Genomic DNA, 17,774 nt, shown 5'->3' with positions numbered 1-17,774 from the left:
TTCAGTTAGTTGACAATTATATCAAATGTTTATTTTTTAAAAAATAATAAAACATTCACAGTGTTGTCACAATTTTTGGTGGGAAAAACGTGTGTGTATCTCTATGTCTATATGTTTACTAGAAAACCACAAAGAGATATAAAATTAAATAATAGCCAGTTGTTAAAAGTTAACTTGAAAATCCTCGTTGATAATTCAGCAGCATGCTTCCACTCATCCTATACAGTTTCTGTCCTGGTGAGGAGCATGGTTACCAACAGGCAAGATCCTCTGGCCTCGAAGTTTCACTTGAGTTAAAAGAGCTCATCTCAGATAAGTAACAGGCCAAGAATGATGGGCACTGTGACCACCAACCAACTTGCAATCCATTCTACTCCAAAGGACCGGGCTGAAAGAGCAAGAAAATCCTACACACTTAGGTATCTTGACTAATGTATTGAGAAGGGGCAGGGTTACTGGACATTGGTGTGGGAGCTCACAGAACAGCGGAATGAATTTCTTCCCCGAATCCCATCCTATTTGCCTGGGACATTCTCTTCCTCAATCTCCCCAAACATAAAGTATGAAAAGTGCAAAAATTCCTTAAATATCACTGGCTTAGCTGGGTCCTGTGCTCAAAGGTTACCTTGACATATCTGTGGCCTGGGAAAGCATCACTGCCCTACTCTGGACATCAACGAGGTAGGGTAGGTCTTCAGGTACAGACAGATGACCACATAATACAATGCACAACTGACTTTAGAGAGAAAAGGATCCCTTCCTTTCCTTGTTTCTCCACCCCACTAAGTATCTACACTAGCTAGAAAGAAGAAGGGAAGGGAAAGGAAGACAGAAAAGGAAAGAAAAAGAAAGAGGATGGAAGGAAAACTTAGATGCTGGGGTGGGGCAGGGCTGAGCTGGAGAAAATCAAAACAAAAAAGGAATGAGTGATACAATAGGGAAGGGAGTTTGAGGGCACTTTCTAGGATAATTTGGGTGACTAAAAACTGACAGATGGGTTTACCCTTCCAAAAAGAAAATGGATTTATTATTGTTTTAATCCACTCTTCGGATGAACAGTCACACCCATTTTATAGAGGACAGGGAATGTGCTTCTGCCTTTTTCTGGATCTCAGGATGCGATATTGATATGAAGGTGGTGTTGGAACCACCAGCTAAATTGTGTTCTCATGGTCAAACACCAAACTGTCACAGTGGCTCTGTGGTGGCAGAAGAACAGGGCATATCAGGAGAGGCTGCTCCTAACTCCAATGAGTCAGGAAGAATAAGGAAGAGCATGCAGGCTCCGTAGTCCACATGTGAGAGTAGAGATAAAGAAATCAGTGCAGATGAGGAGCATAGACAGAGCCCAGGAAGACCATGAAACAGCAACGTTCTCAGAGGCCAGAATCCCTGCTAACTGGGCATGACAGGGGTCACAGATGAAATCCCTGCTGACTGGGCATGACAGGGGTCACAGGTGAAATCCCTGCTGACTGGGCATGACAGGGGTCACAGGTGAAGGTGAGCACCTCAGGTCTGAGTTATTCTAGAAGAATGTGTATGTCAGGGCTCAGGGATCTGATTTCAGGATTGTGGAGGGTAGAGGGCCCAGTGTGCTGGAGATACTGATCCAAGTTTATTAAGGGGTCCCTAAAACTCTAAGAGACTGCATCTCATTTAGCTTCCGCTTACTAAGGACTTGTCAAGCACTGTGATAGGCAGGTTCCATGTCTTGTCTCATTGAATCCTTAGTACGAGATAAGAACTGTTATTTTGTCCTTTATTTAGGAAGAACATGACTTGGGGAAGCTAAGAAACTTGTTTAGCTAGTAAGTGACAGTCCTAGAAGTGATCTTAGCTGTGACCGACTCTAAAACCCACGGCCTTAGCTGTCCCATGCTAGCAGCAGTGTAGGCCTCATCTGGAGCAGGTGTGACACTCCAATGAGTGGATCCTCCCAGGAGACAGGGGAATTTGGCTTCCTAACTTCACCTAGGAACATCAGCCTGAGGAGGAGAAGCTTCGCCTGAAGCTCAGGCTCTCACGCCTGCTCGATGGCCTCTCTCAGGCCCATCTCCTCAGTCCCTTTCCTTAGCTGACTTTGGCTATCTAACGACCTCGGTCCCTCTTTCTTTGGCTGACTTTGGCTGTTGAACGAAGCTCCTCTAGACAGCTGCTTGCCCACTTGCCCTTCCTTCTCCCTGCTCACCCTGATGTTTCAGACTGCTCTACGATGACCCTGGCCTCAGGTGTCAGGACTATGCTTTGTTAAACCGGGAGAGGGAAGAGGAGCATCAGAGATCTCTGTCAAACGTCCTTTGCAGGTGAGAACACTGAGTCCCATGAAGGTGAGGTGAGCTGGCTGGGAGTTGGTGGTAGAGCTGGCGGCAGAACCCACATCTCCCAGCTCTCCCAGACACCTTAGGGATTGACCACAACACCGTGCAAGGAGGCTGCATAGAACCCCCAGCCTTTCTTCGTTCAACAGAACTCCAGTTACCCTGTGCCCCCCTCAGCTCCCAGGGATCCTTCTTACCCACGGTACAGGGTGGACTGAAGCAGACCGTGTCATTCTCGCTGCTCACGGAATTGCTGACTTGGCAAGTATAACACCAGGAGTGTTTGTGTGGCTCAAGGGTGGTTTCAAGCACACTGTTCTGGATCTCCTTCGGGAGTTCCCCATACAAGGTGTAGTTTACAGACTCCCCAGGTATGACACATGACAGTTTCAGATAACAGTTGTCATCCACATCTTCTCTCTTCTCAATTTTGATGACAGGCTTGGGTACAGGGTCTGAAAGTGAGGAGGATGTTATAAGATGAGACAGTGAGGCGTTCGTGCTATGAAGGTTTAGCTAACAAAGAACGAAGGGACCCAGGGAAGGGGCCTGAGTGCCCCGGGAGGCAGAGTCATGAAGAAGAAGTTCTACAGAGGGAGCCAGTGAGCAGCCTTGACCTCCTGAGGCCTCACAGACTGCAAGCGCTGCTCCTAGGCAGTGAAGCTAAGCTGGGTCCTGGAGGGGGCGCCAGAGTCCATTATATGCTCTGGGAACAAAATGGGGTTATGATCACGTGTGAGTCTGAACCAATAGCCCAGAGACTTGCTGGGGTCAGACTTAGTATACCAACTGTCTGAGATGCTCAGGGACCCTTCTCTAGCAATGGTTCATGGCAGGCACTTTGACTGGTCTGTCTCTCAAGAATTATTGGGTTCAGATTCGGCAAGAGTCCTAAGGTAAGAGGTACCTGCCTGTGCGTAGCAAAGTCCTTTTCACAACCATCCAGTGCAGGTGCCAGCCTTGTAGACTCTGGCAGAGCTACAGAGAAGAACTTCATGTAACTTCCAGCCACGCCAGTTGTGACAAACAGATTGGTCTGCTAACTTTGGTATCTCCGTGTCTGGCACAATCCCTGCCACATGGCAGGTATTCTATAAGTATCTTGTGAAAGAATGAATGAAGTAGTTATGAGATAGAAAGGATAAAACACAACTAGGTGCAGTAGCTGACACCTGTAATCCCAGCACTTTGGGAGGCTGAGGCAGGAGGATTGCTTGCAGCCAGGAGTTAGAGACCAGCCTGGGCAACATAGAGAGACTCAGTTTTCACAAAGAAATAGAAAATAAAAGTAGCCAGGTGTGGTGGTGTGCACTTGTAGTCCCTGATACTCAGGAGGCTGAGGTAGGAGGATTGCTGTAGCCCAGGAGTTCGAGGCTGCAATAAACTATGATTGTACCCCTGCATTCCAGTAGACCTTCAAAAAGGTGAAGGAGAAGACCTTCAAAAAAAAAAAAAAGAAGAAGAAAGAAAGGAAGAAAGAGAAAGAGAGAAAGGAAGGAAGGGAAGGGAAGGGAAGGGAAGGGAAGGGAAGGGAAGGGAAGGGAAAGGAAGGGAGGCAAGCAGGCACAGAAACACTAGTTTTGGAGTGAGACCAGTCTGGGTCCTGGACTTGACTCTAGTGGAGTGACATTAGGCAAGGTAGTTAAACCCCTTGTTGTCATCTGTAAACTGATTCTACCTCATCACACAATGCTAGTAAAGATAAAATGTCACCTGTCATGGATAATTGCTTTTTGCAGAATGTAAATATTGCATACATTCTAGAGGTCATTTTACCATTATTATTGTTGTACTGCTGCCAGAGAGAATGAGAGATAGTCCCCGCATCTGGTCTTTCCTTGGCTAAGGCTGGTTTACCTGCAGTCCCCTGAGATCTTTTCATTCTGGTCAAGGGCAAAACATCTGCAGAATCAATGCAGCTCAAACCCCATAAGATTAAAATATGGCAGAGAATTGACCAGATCAGAGCTTATCTCTTGGTTTTATGTGTGGAGAGGCTCTAGAAGCTCTACCAATCTAGTCTCTAGAACTCTAGTTTTGTCTCCTCTATGAAGCCAATCTCAGATTGCTAAAAGATTGCTCAGACTACAGAGGAGATAAAAGTTGACTGGACTTCCCCTACATGCTTTAATTGAGCAATTTTTATCCTGGTTTTCATCATTTCCTGTGTTCTGGCCTCATATCTTACACTCCTTCTGCATTTCCCATGGTGATCAGCATAGCACTGGACACTTTGCTGATGGAATTAATTGAGCCAGCTTGGGCTGTCCAGCTCCAAGATGCTCACTATGAGCTGTCAGAAATGCTTGGGCTGGACCAGAGGACCATTTTTTTTCTGCTAACCACATCCTGGAAATCTTACCCTCAGGCAGGGTATGCTGAAGCCCAAGACAGTTTGTGAATTTTTAAGTACTCAGAAATTTTGCAAGCTTTTTGTGAAACCATTAGTTTACTGAAATCAACTGTGGTAGTGGTATTTAAACCACAGAAATTACAAAGTTGGTAAATGATACACATTAGGGCTTTAAAAAAAAAAAAATCTTGTAGAGCGTGTTAACCAGAAAACCACTGTAAGAGACCTTGAATATTTTTGTTCCCAGGACTTTCTGAATTTTCAGCCCATATGACATGGAAGAAGAGTGAGAAGGGAATCTGCTTGGATCAGGGACTGTCTGGCTGGTGGAACTTGAATGTATACAACACTCTTCATTTGCATGTTTTGACATTTTAAAAAATGTTTTCACTTTCCTTATCTACTTTGATACTAATAACATCCTAAAAGGTAAGTAGAATTATTCTCATAATATGATGAAGAACCCAAGGCTCTCAAGGGAGCACCACTCTTGGACACTTAGCCCTACTCTTCTACAAGAATTGCATACCCCAACCGCTGGAGCTCTCCCCATATCCATGTTTCTGCCTTATAATCTGACCCTTTCACCATAATTGTTTAGATCAGGTACACGTACTAGAACTAAATTGGGACTATCAGTTTCTCTGTCTTTAAATTGCCCTGAGAATTGAAACTCAAAGAAGCAAAAGTCTAAGCTTTGAGAGATAACATGTGTAAAATGGCAGGAATCCAAATCCATAGGCACAGTCCACAGATTCCTGAAGCTAGGGGTTCTAGCTTGACCCTGGTTTTCAATCTTCTCCCCTTCAGCCCTTCCTAGCTCTTTTAATTGCTTTAAATAGCCCCAGTTTCTTAAACTAAATTCTTCTTTTTTGGTAAAGGTACATTGGATTAGTTTCTGTTACTTGCTATCGAAAGAGTCTTACCTAATATGGGCACGGAGATGTGAAGATCTTTTTTCAAGGTTGCATAGCTAGTCAGCAACTGACCAGAGTTTTGAACCCAAGTCTGTCTGGCTCCAAGTATAATGTCCTAGTCCTTATTCAATATAAACTGGTTAGATTGGAGCTATGAGTGGAAGTTTTTTTGTCCCACCCATTATGAAAGTTGAAAAATTCTCCTAATAACTCCTGCCCCATTCTTTATATTAATACATTCTCTTTTATCTTAAGTCCAGTGAAACCTAATTTCAGAGATATAATTAAGATGAGCTGAGCTGATTTAGGATGATCACAGGACAAAATGAAGGAAATAGGAAACCTCTAGTTTTCCTTCTCTTCAAAGCTTAGACTCACTAACTTCAGAAGAGGTGTTAAATGTCCTAAGATTGTTAATTTGGGGGTCTGTTGACCTAGGCTTACTCCCAAATAGAATTGCATCAAGGAAAAATGAATCAAACCTGTCCTGAGGTTTTCCTCTCCTCCTCCCCGAGAGTGCCCCATGCCTCCCAGGAAGCCACAGTGGTCCATCCGGGGCCACTGGAGTGGGGATTTGCCCTTTGGCTCCCCTGACTCACCAAGCACCTGCAGCTTGATCTTCCATTCTTGCTCATTCCCATTCTTTTTCAACACCCTCATGATGTAGGTGCTGTTGTCCTCTTTCTGGACCTTAGAGATGTACAGTGCACCACTTTGAGGATCAAGTCTGACCCTGCCTTTAAATTTGGATTCAAAGTACTTAGATTTTCCGGAATCCCATTCTACAATCTTCTGGTCGAAAGTATAAAACCAGGTTAGTTGTTTGTAGTTCTCAGGCAGGCTCTCAGAGATGTCCAGAGTAACATTGCTGCCGGAGACCACGGTCATATGTACCAAGTGACCTGCCAATGAGAGTCAGAGTCAGACCTGACATAGAGAAGGCAGTGTTGCTGAGAGGCCTAGGGTATAGCCTGGGCTGGTGGAACAGGCGAGAAGGAAGGGATTTCTGCTTAGGAGAAGTGAGTATGGTTTTCATTGGAAGTCCAGGTCTCCTGCTCAGGAACTCAAGAAAAGTTGGAGCTTGAAAAGTGGGCATGGGGGAAGGGGGTGTTGCTTATAATTCATCTAGTACTGTCCCCAGAAAATAAAAGAATTGAGTAAGGCCAACTGAGGTTGGGCCTGGCTCTCTCCCTCACTCTCATACCAGTAAGATTTCAAGTAAACTGATGACAAGTCATATCTCCTCTCTGGTCTTGTGTTTCCTGTCTATTCCTAGCTCAGTAAGCATTTTGTTAGTCCCTAGAGGCATAGACATAAAAAGTACATTATTCTATTTAAAAATATTTAATACACCAATGTGGGAGGACAGACACACAAACCAATAATCCTAATATGTTATATTGGTGACTGTAATAAAGGTAATGTGGGGACCAAGGGAAAGCTTCCCCTTCCCCTTCTGAAAGTTTGCCAAAAATCACTGACAAGAGGCAGATTAAGGAAGAAAGGCATACAGATTAACGTGTAAGCAGAGCCTGCGGAATGAATGGACTTCCAATGAAAACTAAACAGTCCAGGGCAAATTGTTCATTTTTATGCTTAGATTCAACAAAGAATGGACAGTCATGGAAAAATATGATTGGACAAAAAGGGTATGATCGAATGCCAATAGACTGTTTGGGGGAAACCCAGCAAGGCCTGTCTGTCTAGATTCTGCTTGGTCTTTCTGTGCCGGATTCCTTCCTTCCTCCTGCGTGTGGGGCAGGCCCTCTCTAGAATGGGGGTCTTATGATTCACAATTAAACAAGATAGGTCAGATAATTTCTTTATGGCTTTTTTTTTTTTTTTTTTTTTTTACATAGAAAGGCTCAAGGAAAGTTAGGGTGGTATATTTAAGTTTTACAGCTGGCTTTGGGGAAAAGGGGTTTTGGCTTCTATGGCCTGCCTTAGGAAAGAGGGATTCCAGTGTCTGTGGCTAGCCTAGGGGAGAATGGGACTGATAGACAGGAGAGCAGGAGAAAGTCAGAGAAAAACTTTCACTTCCAAGGCTGCTTCTGAGGCCATGATTTTGGGGCATTGTTTTCTGAGTCCTGACAATAAACACAGTGGGCTATGGGAATGTATTCCTATCTGGAGGGTAGGGATAGAAAATTGAGAAAATACTAAGAAAAATCTCTTCGGAGGAGATGACCACTAAGGTAAGCCAAAGGATGAATAAAAGCTAATATTTGTTGAGAACTAGCTGTCAGGCACGATTTGAGACACTTGGGATACATCAGTGAACTAAGCAGCAAAGATCCCTACCTTAACCAAGCTTGCATTAGAGTGGGGTGAAAAGACGTAAGCAATGAACACGCTAACCGAACACACTATATAGTATGTAAGGAGGTGATAATTGCCATGACAGAGGAGAAAACCTAGAATAGGGTAAGGGGAGTCACAAGTACTGATAGGGGTAAAAGGGTGAACTTCATTTATAAGGTGATAAGTAGGTCACATCTGAGCAAAGACTTGGAGGAGAGAGGTGGCCAAGAGGATATCTGGCGTAAGAGGGACCCAGACAGAGGAAAGAGCCAGAGCAAAGGCCCTGGGGCAGGGGTTTGCCTGCCATACGTAAACAACAGCAAGGAGGCGGTGAGTGGGTAGTGTGGAGTGAGCAAGGGGATTGGATGTTGAGAGACACAGTCAGAGAGGGAGTGGGATTGGGGAGAGTAGATGGTGACATTTTAGCTTTAATAATGTTTTGTCCTGTTAAAAAAAAAAGTGTTCCTGTAAAAACGGCTCATGTCTTGTGTGTGCATTTTAGAAGCAAGTTATTAGAAGGTAAGAAAGTGGAGACTGTTTAAACTATTATTTCACAAAGTTTGGATCAGAGGCAGATTTCCTGTGAAAGTGATGAAGCTGAAGCTTCAGGGCTTCTTGGATGGCCCTGGAGGAGCCCTAGCAGTGTATTCACGTAATCCATTTTACAAAACATATCTTAAACACAAATAATTAGACCACGGCCTCTGTCTACTACAACATCCCCTTCATCACATTTCCACTTTTGTTGGCTGGCATCTCAGTTATGGGCATTTTGAGATCTGGCTAAGGGGAAGTAGAAATGGGAATTACTTAGTTGGGATTAGTGGGATACATGTATGAGGGTTGCAAACTCTTGGAAGTTCCTGCTAGCCACTTCAGTGAAGCAATTGCATCCAGGAATATTCCTGCTGCCCTCTGCGCTGACTCACCGGCAATGGCCGTGGACACGTTGCAATCGGGCTGCAGGTGGGGTGCGGAGGAGAAAGCAGGTTGGAAGTGAACAACAGCCAGAGCTATTCAGTAGCAAAGCATTATGGAAGCATGAAGGCATTTCATTAATTAAAAATATGGTGCTATTTTTTCTGCTGTCATGATCTGAGTAGTATTTGTATTTTTTAAACTTGTACTAATTCCCTGGGATTTCTTTTTTTGTTCTAATTGAATTTATTTTTGTTCCTATTTGTATGTAGTTTTGTTCTTTTCTTTTTCTTTTTCTTGACAATACTCCAAATTGTATAAGCCTCGGGGTATTTTTAAAAACCTGGTTTGGTTAAGGTAAGGAGAAGGAAAAGATGATAAGGACAAGGTACAAGATGAAGTGAGGTCTGTTGGCTTTTTTTGTGGAGAGAGAACTTAGAATATGTATACAAAGCCTAAAAAAGAGCAGTATAAAAAAAGCTAAAGGTAGGAGAAGAGGAAATATGTCCCATATCACTCTGGTGTCATATGCTGCCACACAAAAACTCAATTGTACTCTTCAACATGATGTACACTAGCTGTTCACTTTCCACATATCCATCATTTCCAAAACATTCTCAACCACTAAAAGATTTTTATCTGTGTCCCCAGGACTTTCAAGTTCCTGTTCATTCAGCTTTCCAACCATTCATCTATCTATTCAACAAATGTTTATTGAGTGCTTACCCTGTCCTTGCTTGTACTCAGAAATACCTCGGCATTCATTTCTACAGTGCTTCTGATTGGTCCAGCCCATGCCCTATAATCCCTCTGACAAAATCAGTTCAAGCCAGCAACAGTCATCGCACAACCACAACACGCTTGACACTGTGCTAGACTCTGCTGTCAGCAAGGTGGGTAGAGTATCTGGCCTCTTGGAGCATACAGCCTAGGAGGACATTCTTTCCAGGATTTTAAAATCACTAGACATATTCCAGACTTGTTCTCCTTCTGTTACTTGTTTCCACATGAATTAATAGAAGTGGTCATAATAGGCAGTCTAGATCAATGTTTTTCAGTCTTGACATTATTGACATTTTGGGCCATAAAATTCATTTTTGTAGGGAGCTGTTCTGTGCATTGTAAGATGTTTGCCAGCATCCCTGGTATCTGCCCACTAGGTGCCAGTAACACTTGTCCAGTTGTGACAGCCAAAAATGTATCTATATATTGTCAAATGTCCCTTGAGGGACAAAATTCTCCCATGTTCACCCTGGTTGAGAAGTACTGAGCTAGGTCATCCTTGGCAGACTCCCCAGCATGTCTCATACACTCAGGAAGATAACACAATCCACTGTCTGATGACAGAGGCAGGTAGTAACACCAGACAGATCATTTATATATGTAATTTTTTGATGGAGTTTTGCTCTTGTCACCCATGCTGGAGTGCAGTGGTGCAATCTTGGCTCACTGCAACCTCCGTCCCCCAGGTTCAAGCAATTCTCCTGCCTCAGCCTCCCAAGTAGCTAGGATTACAGGCATACACCACCACCATGCCTGGCTAATTATTTGTATTTAGTAGGTAGGGGGTTTCACCATGTTGGTCAGGCTGGTCTCAAACTCCTGACCTCAGCCTCGGCCTCTCAAAGTGCTGGGATTACAGGCGTGAGCCACCATGCCCAGCCCATTTCAGTATACTATGAGTGCTGATGACAGGTACACATACAATAATGTATCTTTCCTCCCTCCCTCCTTAACCACCCATGTGTAACAATTCCAAAAAGGCTGTCCTGATGGTTGACTGTAACTTCTTACTGAGAAATAAAGAAGTGATTAACTGCTGATAAAATCTTGATTTGCCTTCTTAACAATTCCATCTTTTAGGAAGTAGGTGAAGTAACCTTTTAAAAAATCACCATTTTGATTTAATTCTAACAGGAAGTATTTGGTGATATGTCTGGATGGTTGGGATAAAGTAACAAAGTTGGATCTTATTCCTTTACTTTCTTAATAAACTCGCTTTCGCTTTTAAAAAAAAAGAACAAATAGAACCAGATCCTGCCTATGCCCACCCATGTTTCTTGTCTATAGAAAAACAGAATTGTAAAGGGAAAAAATTCAGGTCAAAGGAAGTCATAATCCCATACCAAAGAGTCTCCCCAGGAAAGAGAAAGGTTTTAAAGAGTAAGTTCTGGTTACTCCAAAAAAAAAAAAAAAAAAAAACAAGACACATGGTTGACTTCTTTGGTTTTCTTGTATATTGAGAAAAATAAAAATAATAAAAACAAAACACATGGCTTCTAGTAAAATTCTTAAGGAAGAAAAGAAGATGAGCATTAAAGATGTGGAGACAGAGTTACCTGGAGCTCTCTCATAAGATTAAATATTTAACAAGCCTGTACAAACCTTTTTAGGAAGTAATTTTGCAATAGCTACTAAGACCCCAGGTTTGTGTCTTGGTGAGAAGCTGAGTAGGCTACTATTTTTTGAGATGGGAACTATAATGAGTTCAGTGGGCAACATTGCAATGCAATTTGAAGGTGAGGAAGGAGAAACAATAAAAATAGACTCTTCTCTTCAGACATTGCAATTTGAATGGGAAAAAGAATGGTAGCACATTATGTAAAGGGTCATGAAAAAGTAGAGAGTATTTTGTTTTTGTTCTTAGTGTTATTCAAAGAGGGAAAGACCTAATCTATGGTAAGCCAAGGAAAGGATTCAGTGGAGGAAAGACATGAAGAGAAGGGAGGTAATTGATGAACCTGGGCTAGGGGGGCTCAGAGCAGAGTTGATGGCACAGGTCTTGGCTGTGACGAGGGATACTTCATCCTCTGAAGGAAAAGAGGAGGAGGAAAGACAGTTGGTGGTGGAGAAAAGTTACTAGTTTGAAGATAGTGGGCAGGAAGTTGAAGGGCCTCCTGCCTAATGGTCTCTAGTTTCCGTTTCTTCTGCAAAGAAGGAGGCACATACCTTGCTGAGAGGGCAGAGGACTGAGGTAAGGGGCCTTGAGGATAGGGTGAAAGTTTGAAATAGCCCCTGTGGGAAATGCAAGAAAGAATTTATCAGGGCCAGTAAGAGCTACTCTGAGATCCCAGCTTGACTGAAACAATGACAAAATTTATTCCTTCCCTCTTTCCTTTGCTTCTTTCCTCCCTCCATCCACCCATCCTTCCATGCATACATGCATACATGAACTTCCTCATGTATTCACTCATCTAATAACTATGCAGTAACCAGTTACTATGTACTTGACTCTGTATGCATACAATAGATAGATGCAGCTCCTTCCCTTGAGCTTCATTCCAGTGAATCCACACAATTAATCAGATGCTTTCACTACTGATGATAAGTGTTAGGAAAAGGAAAATATGGAATGCTTAGAAAGCATATAAAGGGGAGCACATCACTTGAATTTGGGGGTTGAGAATGGCTTCTGTAAAAGGAATTAGTCTAAGTGGGATGAAACCAGAGAAAGATAAGGACTGGGGGTAGTGAATAGTCCAACAAAACGGGAAAAGAATCAAAAGCCCAGAAACACCAAAATGAGATTCGTTTATGGAACAGGAAGTAGCTCACTGGCAAAACATAGACTAAGGAGGGCAGGAAGTGAGCTTATTATGAAATGTGAACTTCCCGCTCACAGCTTCTGCTTTCTCATTTCCACAGTGGCTACTGAAGATTTTAAGCAGAAGAGTGAAGTAAACAGAGAATCATTTTAGAAAATGTATACCAACAGCAGGGTGGAGAACAGGTTATCTAGAAGAGAGTACAGTAAATAGAGAAGTTAGGATAGCGCATCATTGTGGAAATTGGTGATAAGAGAAAATGGTGGCTCGATCTAAGATAGATAGCATGGGGGTGGATGGAATTGTACATATTTTAGAGATATTTTTGAAAGTAGAATTAACAGGACTTACTCATTGGGCATGAGAAGCAAGGGAAAGAATCAAGGATGACTTCTAGAATTCTGGCCTGAGCAACCGGACAAGTGGAGATGTCATTTATAGAGGTGGGGAACAGTGGAAGAGCAGTAGGTTTTGGGGGAAGAAGGATTGTAGTAGTTTTTTGTTTTTGTTTTTGTTTTTTTTAAGTCTGTAAATTTTTTGACAGTCCTCTCATCAAGTGGTGGACTTTGTGCCCCTTCCCCTTGAACTTGAGTAGGCTTGGTGATGGCTTTAATGAATGGAATACAACTGAAGTGTGAATTGCAAAGCTAGCTTAGAAAAGACCATGCAGCATTTGCCTGTTTCTCTTGGGACACCAACTCTGGGAGGTTTCCGCTGGGTGGTACCAGCCACCCAGCTCTTTGAGCCTCCCTCAGTTCAGGCAGTAGCCCTGTGAGTGAAGAGCCTTGCATGACTCTAGGCCACACCATAATGTGATTGCAAGCACATGAAAAGCACCGAATGAGACAGGATGAACAGTCTTCCCCCAGATCTGTGGGCAAAGTAAATCATTATTATTATTTTAAGCCACAGTATTGTGGCAACTTGTTAAATAGCAATACATAGCAGGAATAGAGATGATGAGTTAAGTTTTAGACATGTGTCTGGAAAGTCTAGAGAAGATGTTTAAGAGACAGAAGTTCTGGTCTTGGGCTCAGGTGAGTGCTTGGGGCTTAGGAATTTACTGATGCTCTTTCCAGGCTTTCATCTGTATCAGATTGTGTGTGTGTCACAAATGCAAAGCAATTGCACATTTTTTATTTTATTTGATCTTAATAGCAACCCCTTGAAGAAAAGAGGAACAGATTATTATACCCATTATAGAGCTGAGGAAGCTGAGCCTCAGGAAGCTTTAATGATTTGTTGAAAATCCCACAGCATGGAACCAGATAGAACACAAGTCATCTCATTTCTAGTACAATACTCTTTCTACTTCACCCTGCTAAGTGTTGTAGACAGATGGGGAATTGGCTAGTTGTGGAGCGTGTCCTGAATCATTGCCTTGAAACCAAAGAGCTGAGAAACCCAAGTCTGAGGAGAGAAGGAAAAAGAGAGCTAAGAGTGCTTCTCAAACTTTTCCACAGAAGCATCCCTTACTGCAGAGGAGAGAACTACTTGCACTTTCAGGAAGATATGGATGTATCATCCAAAAGGAAACTTTTTGAAGTTGTTCATGCATTTGTGTAACAATTATTTATCAAGCACATGCCACACTCCAGGCCTGTGCTAAGTGCAGCAGCACAACACTGCACGTGGTTTCTGTCTTCATAAAGTTCAAGGAAACAGATGATCAATCAAGCAATTCACAAACCATAATCTGGAGCCTGAGGTTCCAATCTGACCATGCCTTCAGAACACAGTCACAAGCAGAGAGTCCAGGAAGAAGTCACATGAAAACAGATGCCTAAAAGAGAGGCAGGGAGAGGGGAGGAGGGAGGGAAATCTAGGTGGAAAGAAGGCATGTACATAAGCCAGAGGTAAGAGAAAACACCTCTTTTAAGGCAAACAGTAAAATTAAGAGATTTAGGCACATTGACCTTCATCAAGATTCTCTGGCCTTAGTCTAGGAAAGGCAAAATCGTAATAAAATGGTTTGGAAGTTAGACCTGTGTGCCCTTAGGAGGATTTCTCAACCTCTCTGAAAGACAGTATTCTCATCTGAAAAATGTAGATAATAATAGCCACCTCACTATTTTCTAATGAAAGTTAAATGAAAAAGTATACAAAATGCCTAGCACAATGTCTGACACCCAGTAAGTGCTTAATTTGTATTTTACTAACCTAGGTTATAGAAATAGATAACCTAACCTCATCAAAACCAATATTATCCATTCAAAGGATAACATAATCAGGTGTGGTCTGCATGTTTCAAAGAAGAATACACGACCAAGATGAAGCCTAGAAAAGAAGTCAGAGAACGACCAACTGTCAGGATGTTTTCAGTGTGCCAAGAGAAAGTCCTGAAATATTCCAGTTCTCATTGGCAACCCTGTTTTTCCCAATAGTTAGATGAATACTTCACGTCCATCCCCACTCCCAAGGCCATACCAATGTCCTATGCATTGAGTCAGGTCCACAGAACCCATACAGCTGTAGACTCACACAGTCATGAACCAAAGGACTCTACCTGAGAGGCAGAGCATGTGAGAGACCTATCCTCCACACATTCTCCCTCACCTCCCTAAAAGTTACAAACTATCATCATTTTATGCCACGGTGTAACTACCGCATGTTTGTTCCTTTTTTACTGTTTTCCTCGGAGTGGTGAGCATTAAAGCCCTTTAAATTAAAAAGACTTGAGTATTTACTTGGGGGAATAGCAAGAAAGTCAAAGGCTTCACTGCTGCTTCTCAGCTGGCATAAGAAGGATGGATGAAGAAAGAGGGTGAGGCAGCTCTAACAGAAGAAGGAAAGTTAGCTCAGCCCTTGGGCACATGATGGGGACCGAACAGGCTGTGGCAGAGGAATGGACCTTAACTCTTAGTAATCAGATGTGTTAAGGTTCCCTTGTTGCTGACGCACTTCCAGCCTCTTCTCAGACCCTCATTCGGAGACCCCAGACAGCAATCCTTTCCAAGCTTTTCTTCCTACAATTTTGATCTATCTTTTCTTTGGGTCAATGACAATGTCATTTACCTTGGCTCAGGACACAACACCTCACATATACAGAGGTCTCAAAGAATGCCTAATGAAGTACAATGTGTCAGAGCATAAAATACGGCAGCTGTCAGTGTAGAGTTTCTTCTTATTCAAAATGAAAAAACACTTTTCCACAACTTCATGGACCACCAGCCAAGGGACAAAATATGAGGAGCCTACTTCTCCTTCTCCCCAGGGTCCTGTTTTGGTCACATCCCCTTGGGAAAGGAGATGAAGCTCAATTCTTCAGTGCTAAGAAAGGTTCCCCAACCATGCCATGGCCATGGTATTGGAATGGAAATATCTACTTTCCAGATACCAGATCCGGCTTCTAGGGTTGAACTACATCCCATCTCCCCTTTCCCAACTGACCATACCTTCAGTGCACAATCACAGGCAGACGGTTGGTAGAAAGTACCTTGAATGCTGATCGCCAGGAGTGACAGAGACAGCAGTAGCAATTCCAGAGCCAGACACCGATTCCAACCTCTGGGGCCCATGCTTCCTTCCAGAACTTCCCAGCAACGCAGGAGACAGTTGAGAGCCTGGCTAGAAAGAGGCCAGGGCTAAAAAGGGAACTTACCAAACAGGATTAGAGAAAAAAAAACACTGAGCTTTTCTCTCCACCCAGCACACTTGTGTGGGGCCCCAGAAACCAGAAACAGGAGGCCTTGTAAATTTTTTTATCTAAGAGCATCACGGAAACTGAGAACAATTTTGTTTGAATATACATGAGTGCTTTTTTGTAGGGAGAAGATTCATAGCTTCTACTGGACTCTCAGTGGGGGCAGTACTCAGAAAAGATTAAGAGACCCTGATAGAGAATATCTGCTTTCTGTTCCCACGAAAGAATCACTCTGATTAATTCAGGGGCTAAGACATAGGAGGTGCCCAGTCACGCCTGGGTAGGTGTCACTCAGAGCAGGTAGTCTGGGAAATCAGACCCACATAGCCTTAGTGCTGCATCTCTTACCCCCAGCACCACCCTCTACTCTTCTTCCTTTATGATAATTCACTATTTGAAGCTTGACATCAGCCTATCCACTGAACATTAGAAGAAAAGTAAGATTATTTGGCCCAAAAGAATGGATTTCCCACCCCTGTGGTCTGTATTAGTCTGTTTTCACACTGCTAATAAAGACATACTCCAGACTGGGTAATTTATAAAGGAAAGAGAGGGGGTTTGTTTTGTTTGTTTTGTCTTGTTTTTTTGAGACACAGCCTCACTCTGTAGCCCAGACTGGAGTGCAGCAGTGCAATCTCGGCTCACTGCAACCTTCACCTGCTGGGTTCAAGCAACTCTCCTGCCTCAGCCTCCTACACAGCTGGGATTACAGGCAAGCACCACTATGCCCAGCTAATTTTTGTATTTTTAGTAGGGTTTCACCATGTTGGCCCAGCTGGTCTTGAACTCAAGTGATCCACCTGCTTCAGCCTCCCAAAGTGCTGTGATTACAGGCATGAGCCTGTGCCTGGCCAGGAAAGAGGTTAAATTGACTTATAGTTCAGCATAGCTTGGGAAGCCTCAGGAAACCTACAATCATGGTGCAAGAGGAAGCCAATACATCCTTCTTCACATGGTAGCAGGAAAGAGAAGAACTGAGCAACAATGGGGAAAGCCCCTTCCTTGTAGAGCCATCAGATCTAGTGAGAACTCACTATCACGAGAACCTCGCGATGGTAACTGCTCCTGTGATTAGCTTACTTCCCACTGGGTCACTCCCTAGACATGTGGGGATTATGGGAACTACAATTCAAGATGAGATTTGAATGGGGACACAGCCAAATCATATCTTGGTCTAGGACATTTCAATCCCATTCCTACTGAATTTAAATTAGTTATTTGCCCACCCAGGACCCATAGGCAAGCCACAGTTCCTGATATAACATATTTGTAATCATTTTTTTTAATTGGGGATATTTCTAATTCTCAACATGGAGATGAACAATAAAATGTCTGCTCTCCTCAATCCTCACACTGGAAGGTCATTATGTTAAGTGAAATAAGTCAGGCACATAAAGATAAATACCACCTGTTCCCAATCATATATGGAAGCTTAAAAATGAGCTCATAGAAGTAGAGAGTAAAATTGTGGTTATCAGAGGCTGGGAAAGTACTGGGGGAAAACCCCACCCCTGATATTTAACATGGGTTCTTTTCTATTTCCCTAAGCATCTCGGCTGGTTTGAGAAATAAAGGGAAAGAGTACATGAGAGAGAAATTTTAAACTGGGTGTCCAGGGGAGACATCACATGTCGACAGTTTCCATGATGTTCCCCGAGCCGTAAAACCAGTAAGTTTTTATTAGCGATTTTCAAAAGGGGAGGGAGTGCTCGAATAGGGTGTGGGTCACAGAGATCACATACTTCACAAGGTAATAAAATACCACAAAGCAAATGG

At 43.1% G+C, this 17,774-nt stretch overlaps 1 protein-coding gene across 5 annotated transcripts; it reads right to left on the bottom strand.

Annotated features, from left to right (window-relative positions):
• CD48 (CD48 molecule) lies at positions 1-16,168 on the bottom strand. 5 transcript variants are annotated; one of them, XM_007976476.3, is made up of 4 exons: positions 15,792-16,162; positions 6,191-6,493; positions 2,519-2,776; positions 1-407 (listed from the first exon to the last, which is right to left on the bottom strand). In XM_007976476.3, the coding sequence occupies exons 1-4, from the start codon at positions 15,871-15,873 to the stop codon at positions 304-306; spliced, it is 747 nt and encodes a 248-aa protein (XP_007974667.3). In that variant the 5' UTR covers positions 15,874-16,162; the 3' UTR covers positions 1-303. The 5 variants fall into 5 exon arrangements, with proteins under 5 accessions (XP_007974667.3, XP_007974668.3, XP_007974671.3 ...); XM_007976477.3 differs by having other exon boundaries at positions 1-388; positions 15,792-16,146; XM_007976480.3 differs by having other exon boundaries at positions 1-388; positions 15,751-16,144.
• Between the last annotated feature and the right edge of the window lie 1,606 nt (positions 16,169-17,774).

The sequence above is a fragment of the Chlorocebus sabaeus genome, chromosome 20 (assembly GCF_047675955.1).
Source record: "Chlorocebus sabaeus isolate Y175 chromosome 20, mChlSab1.0.hap1, whole genome shotgun sequence".
In the NCBI taxonomy this organism is placed as follows: Eukaryota; Metazoa; Chordata; class Mammalia; order Primates; family Cercopithecidae; genus Chlorocebus; species Chlorocebus sabaeus.
This window is presented reverse-complemented; position numbering and strand designations above follow the sequence as displayed.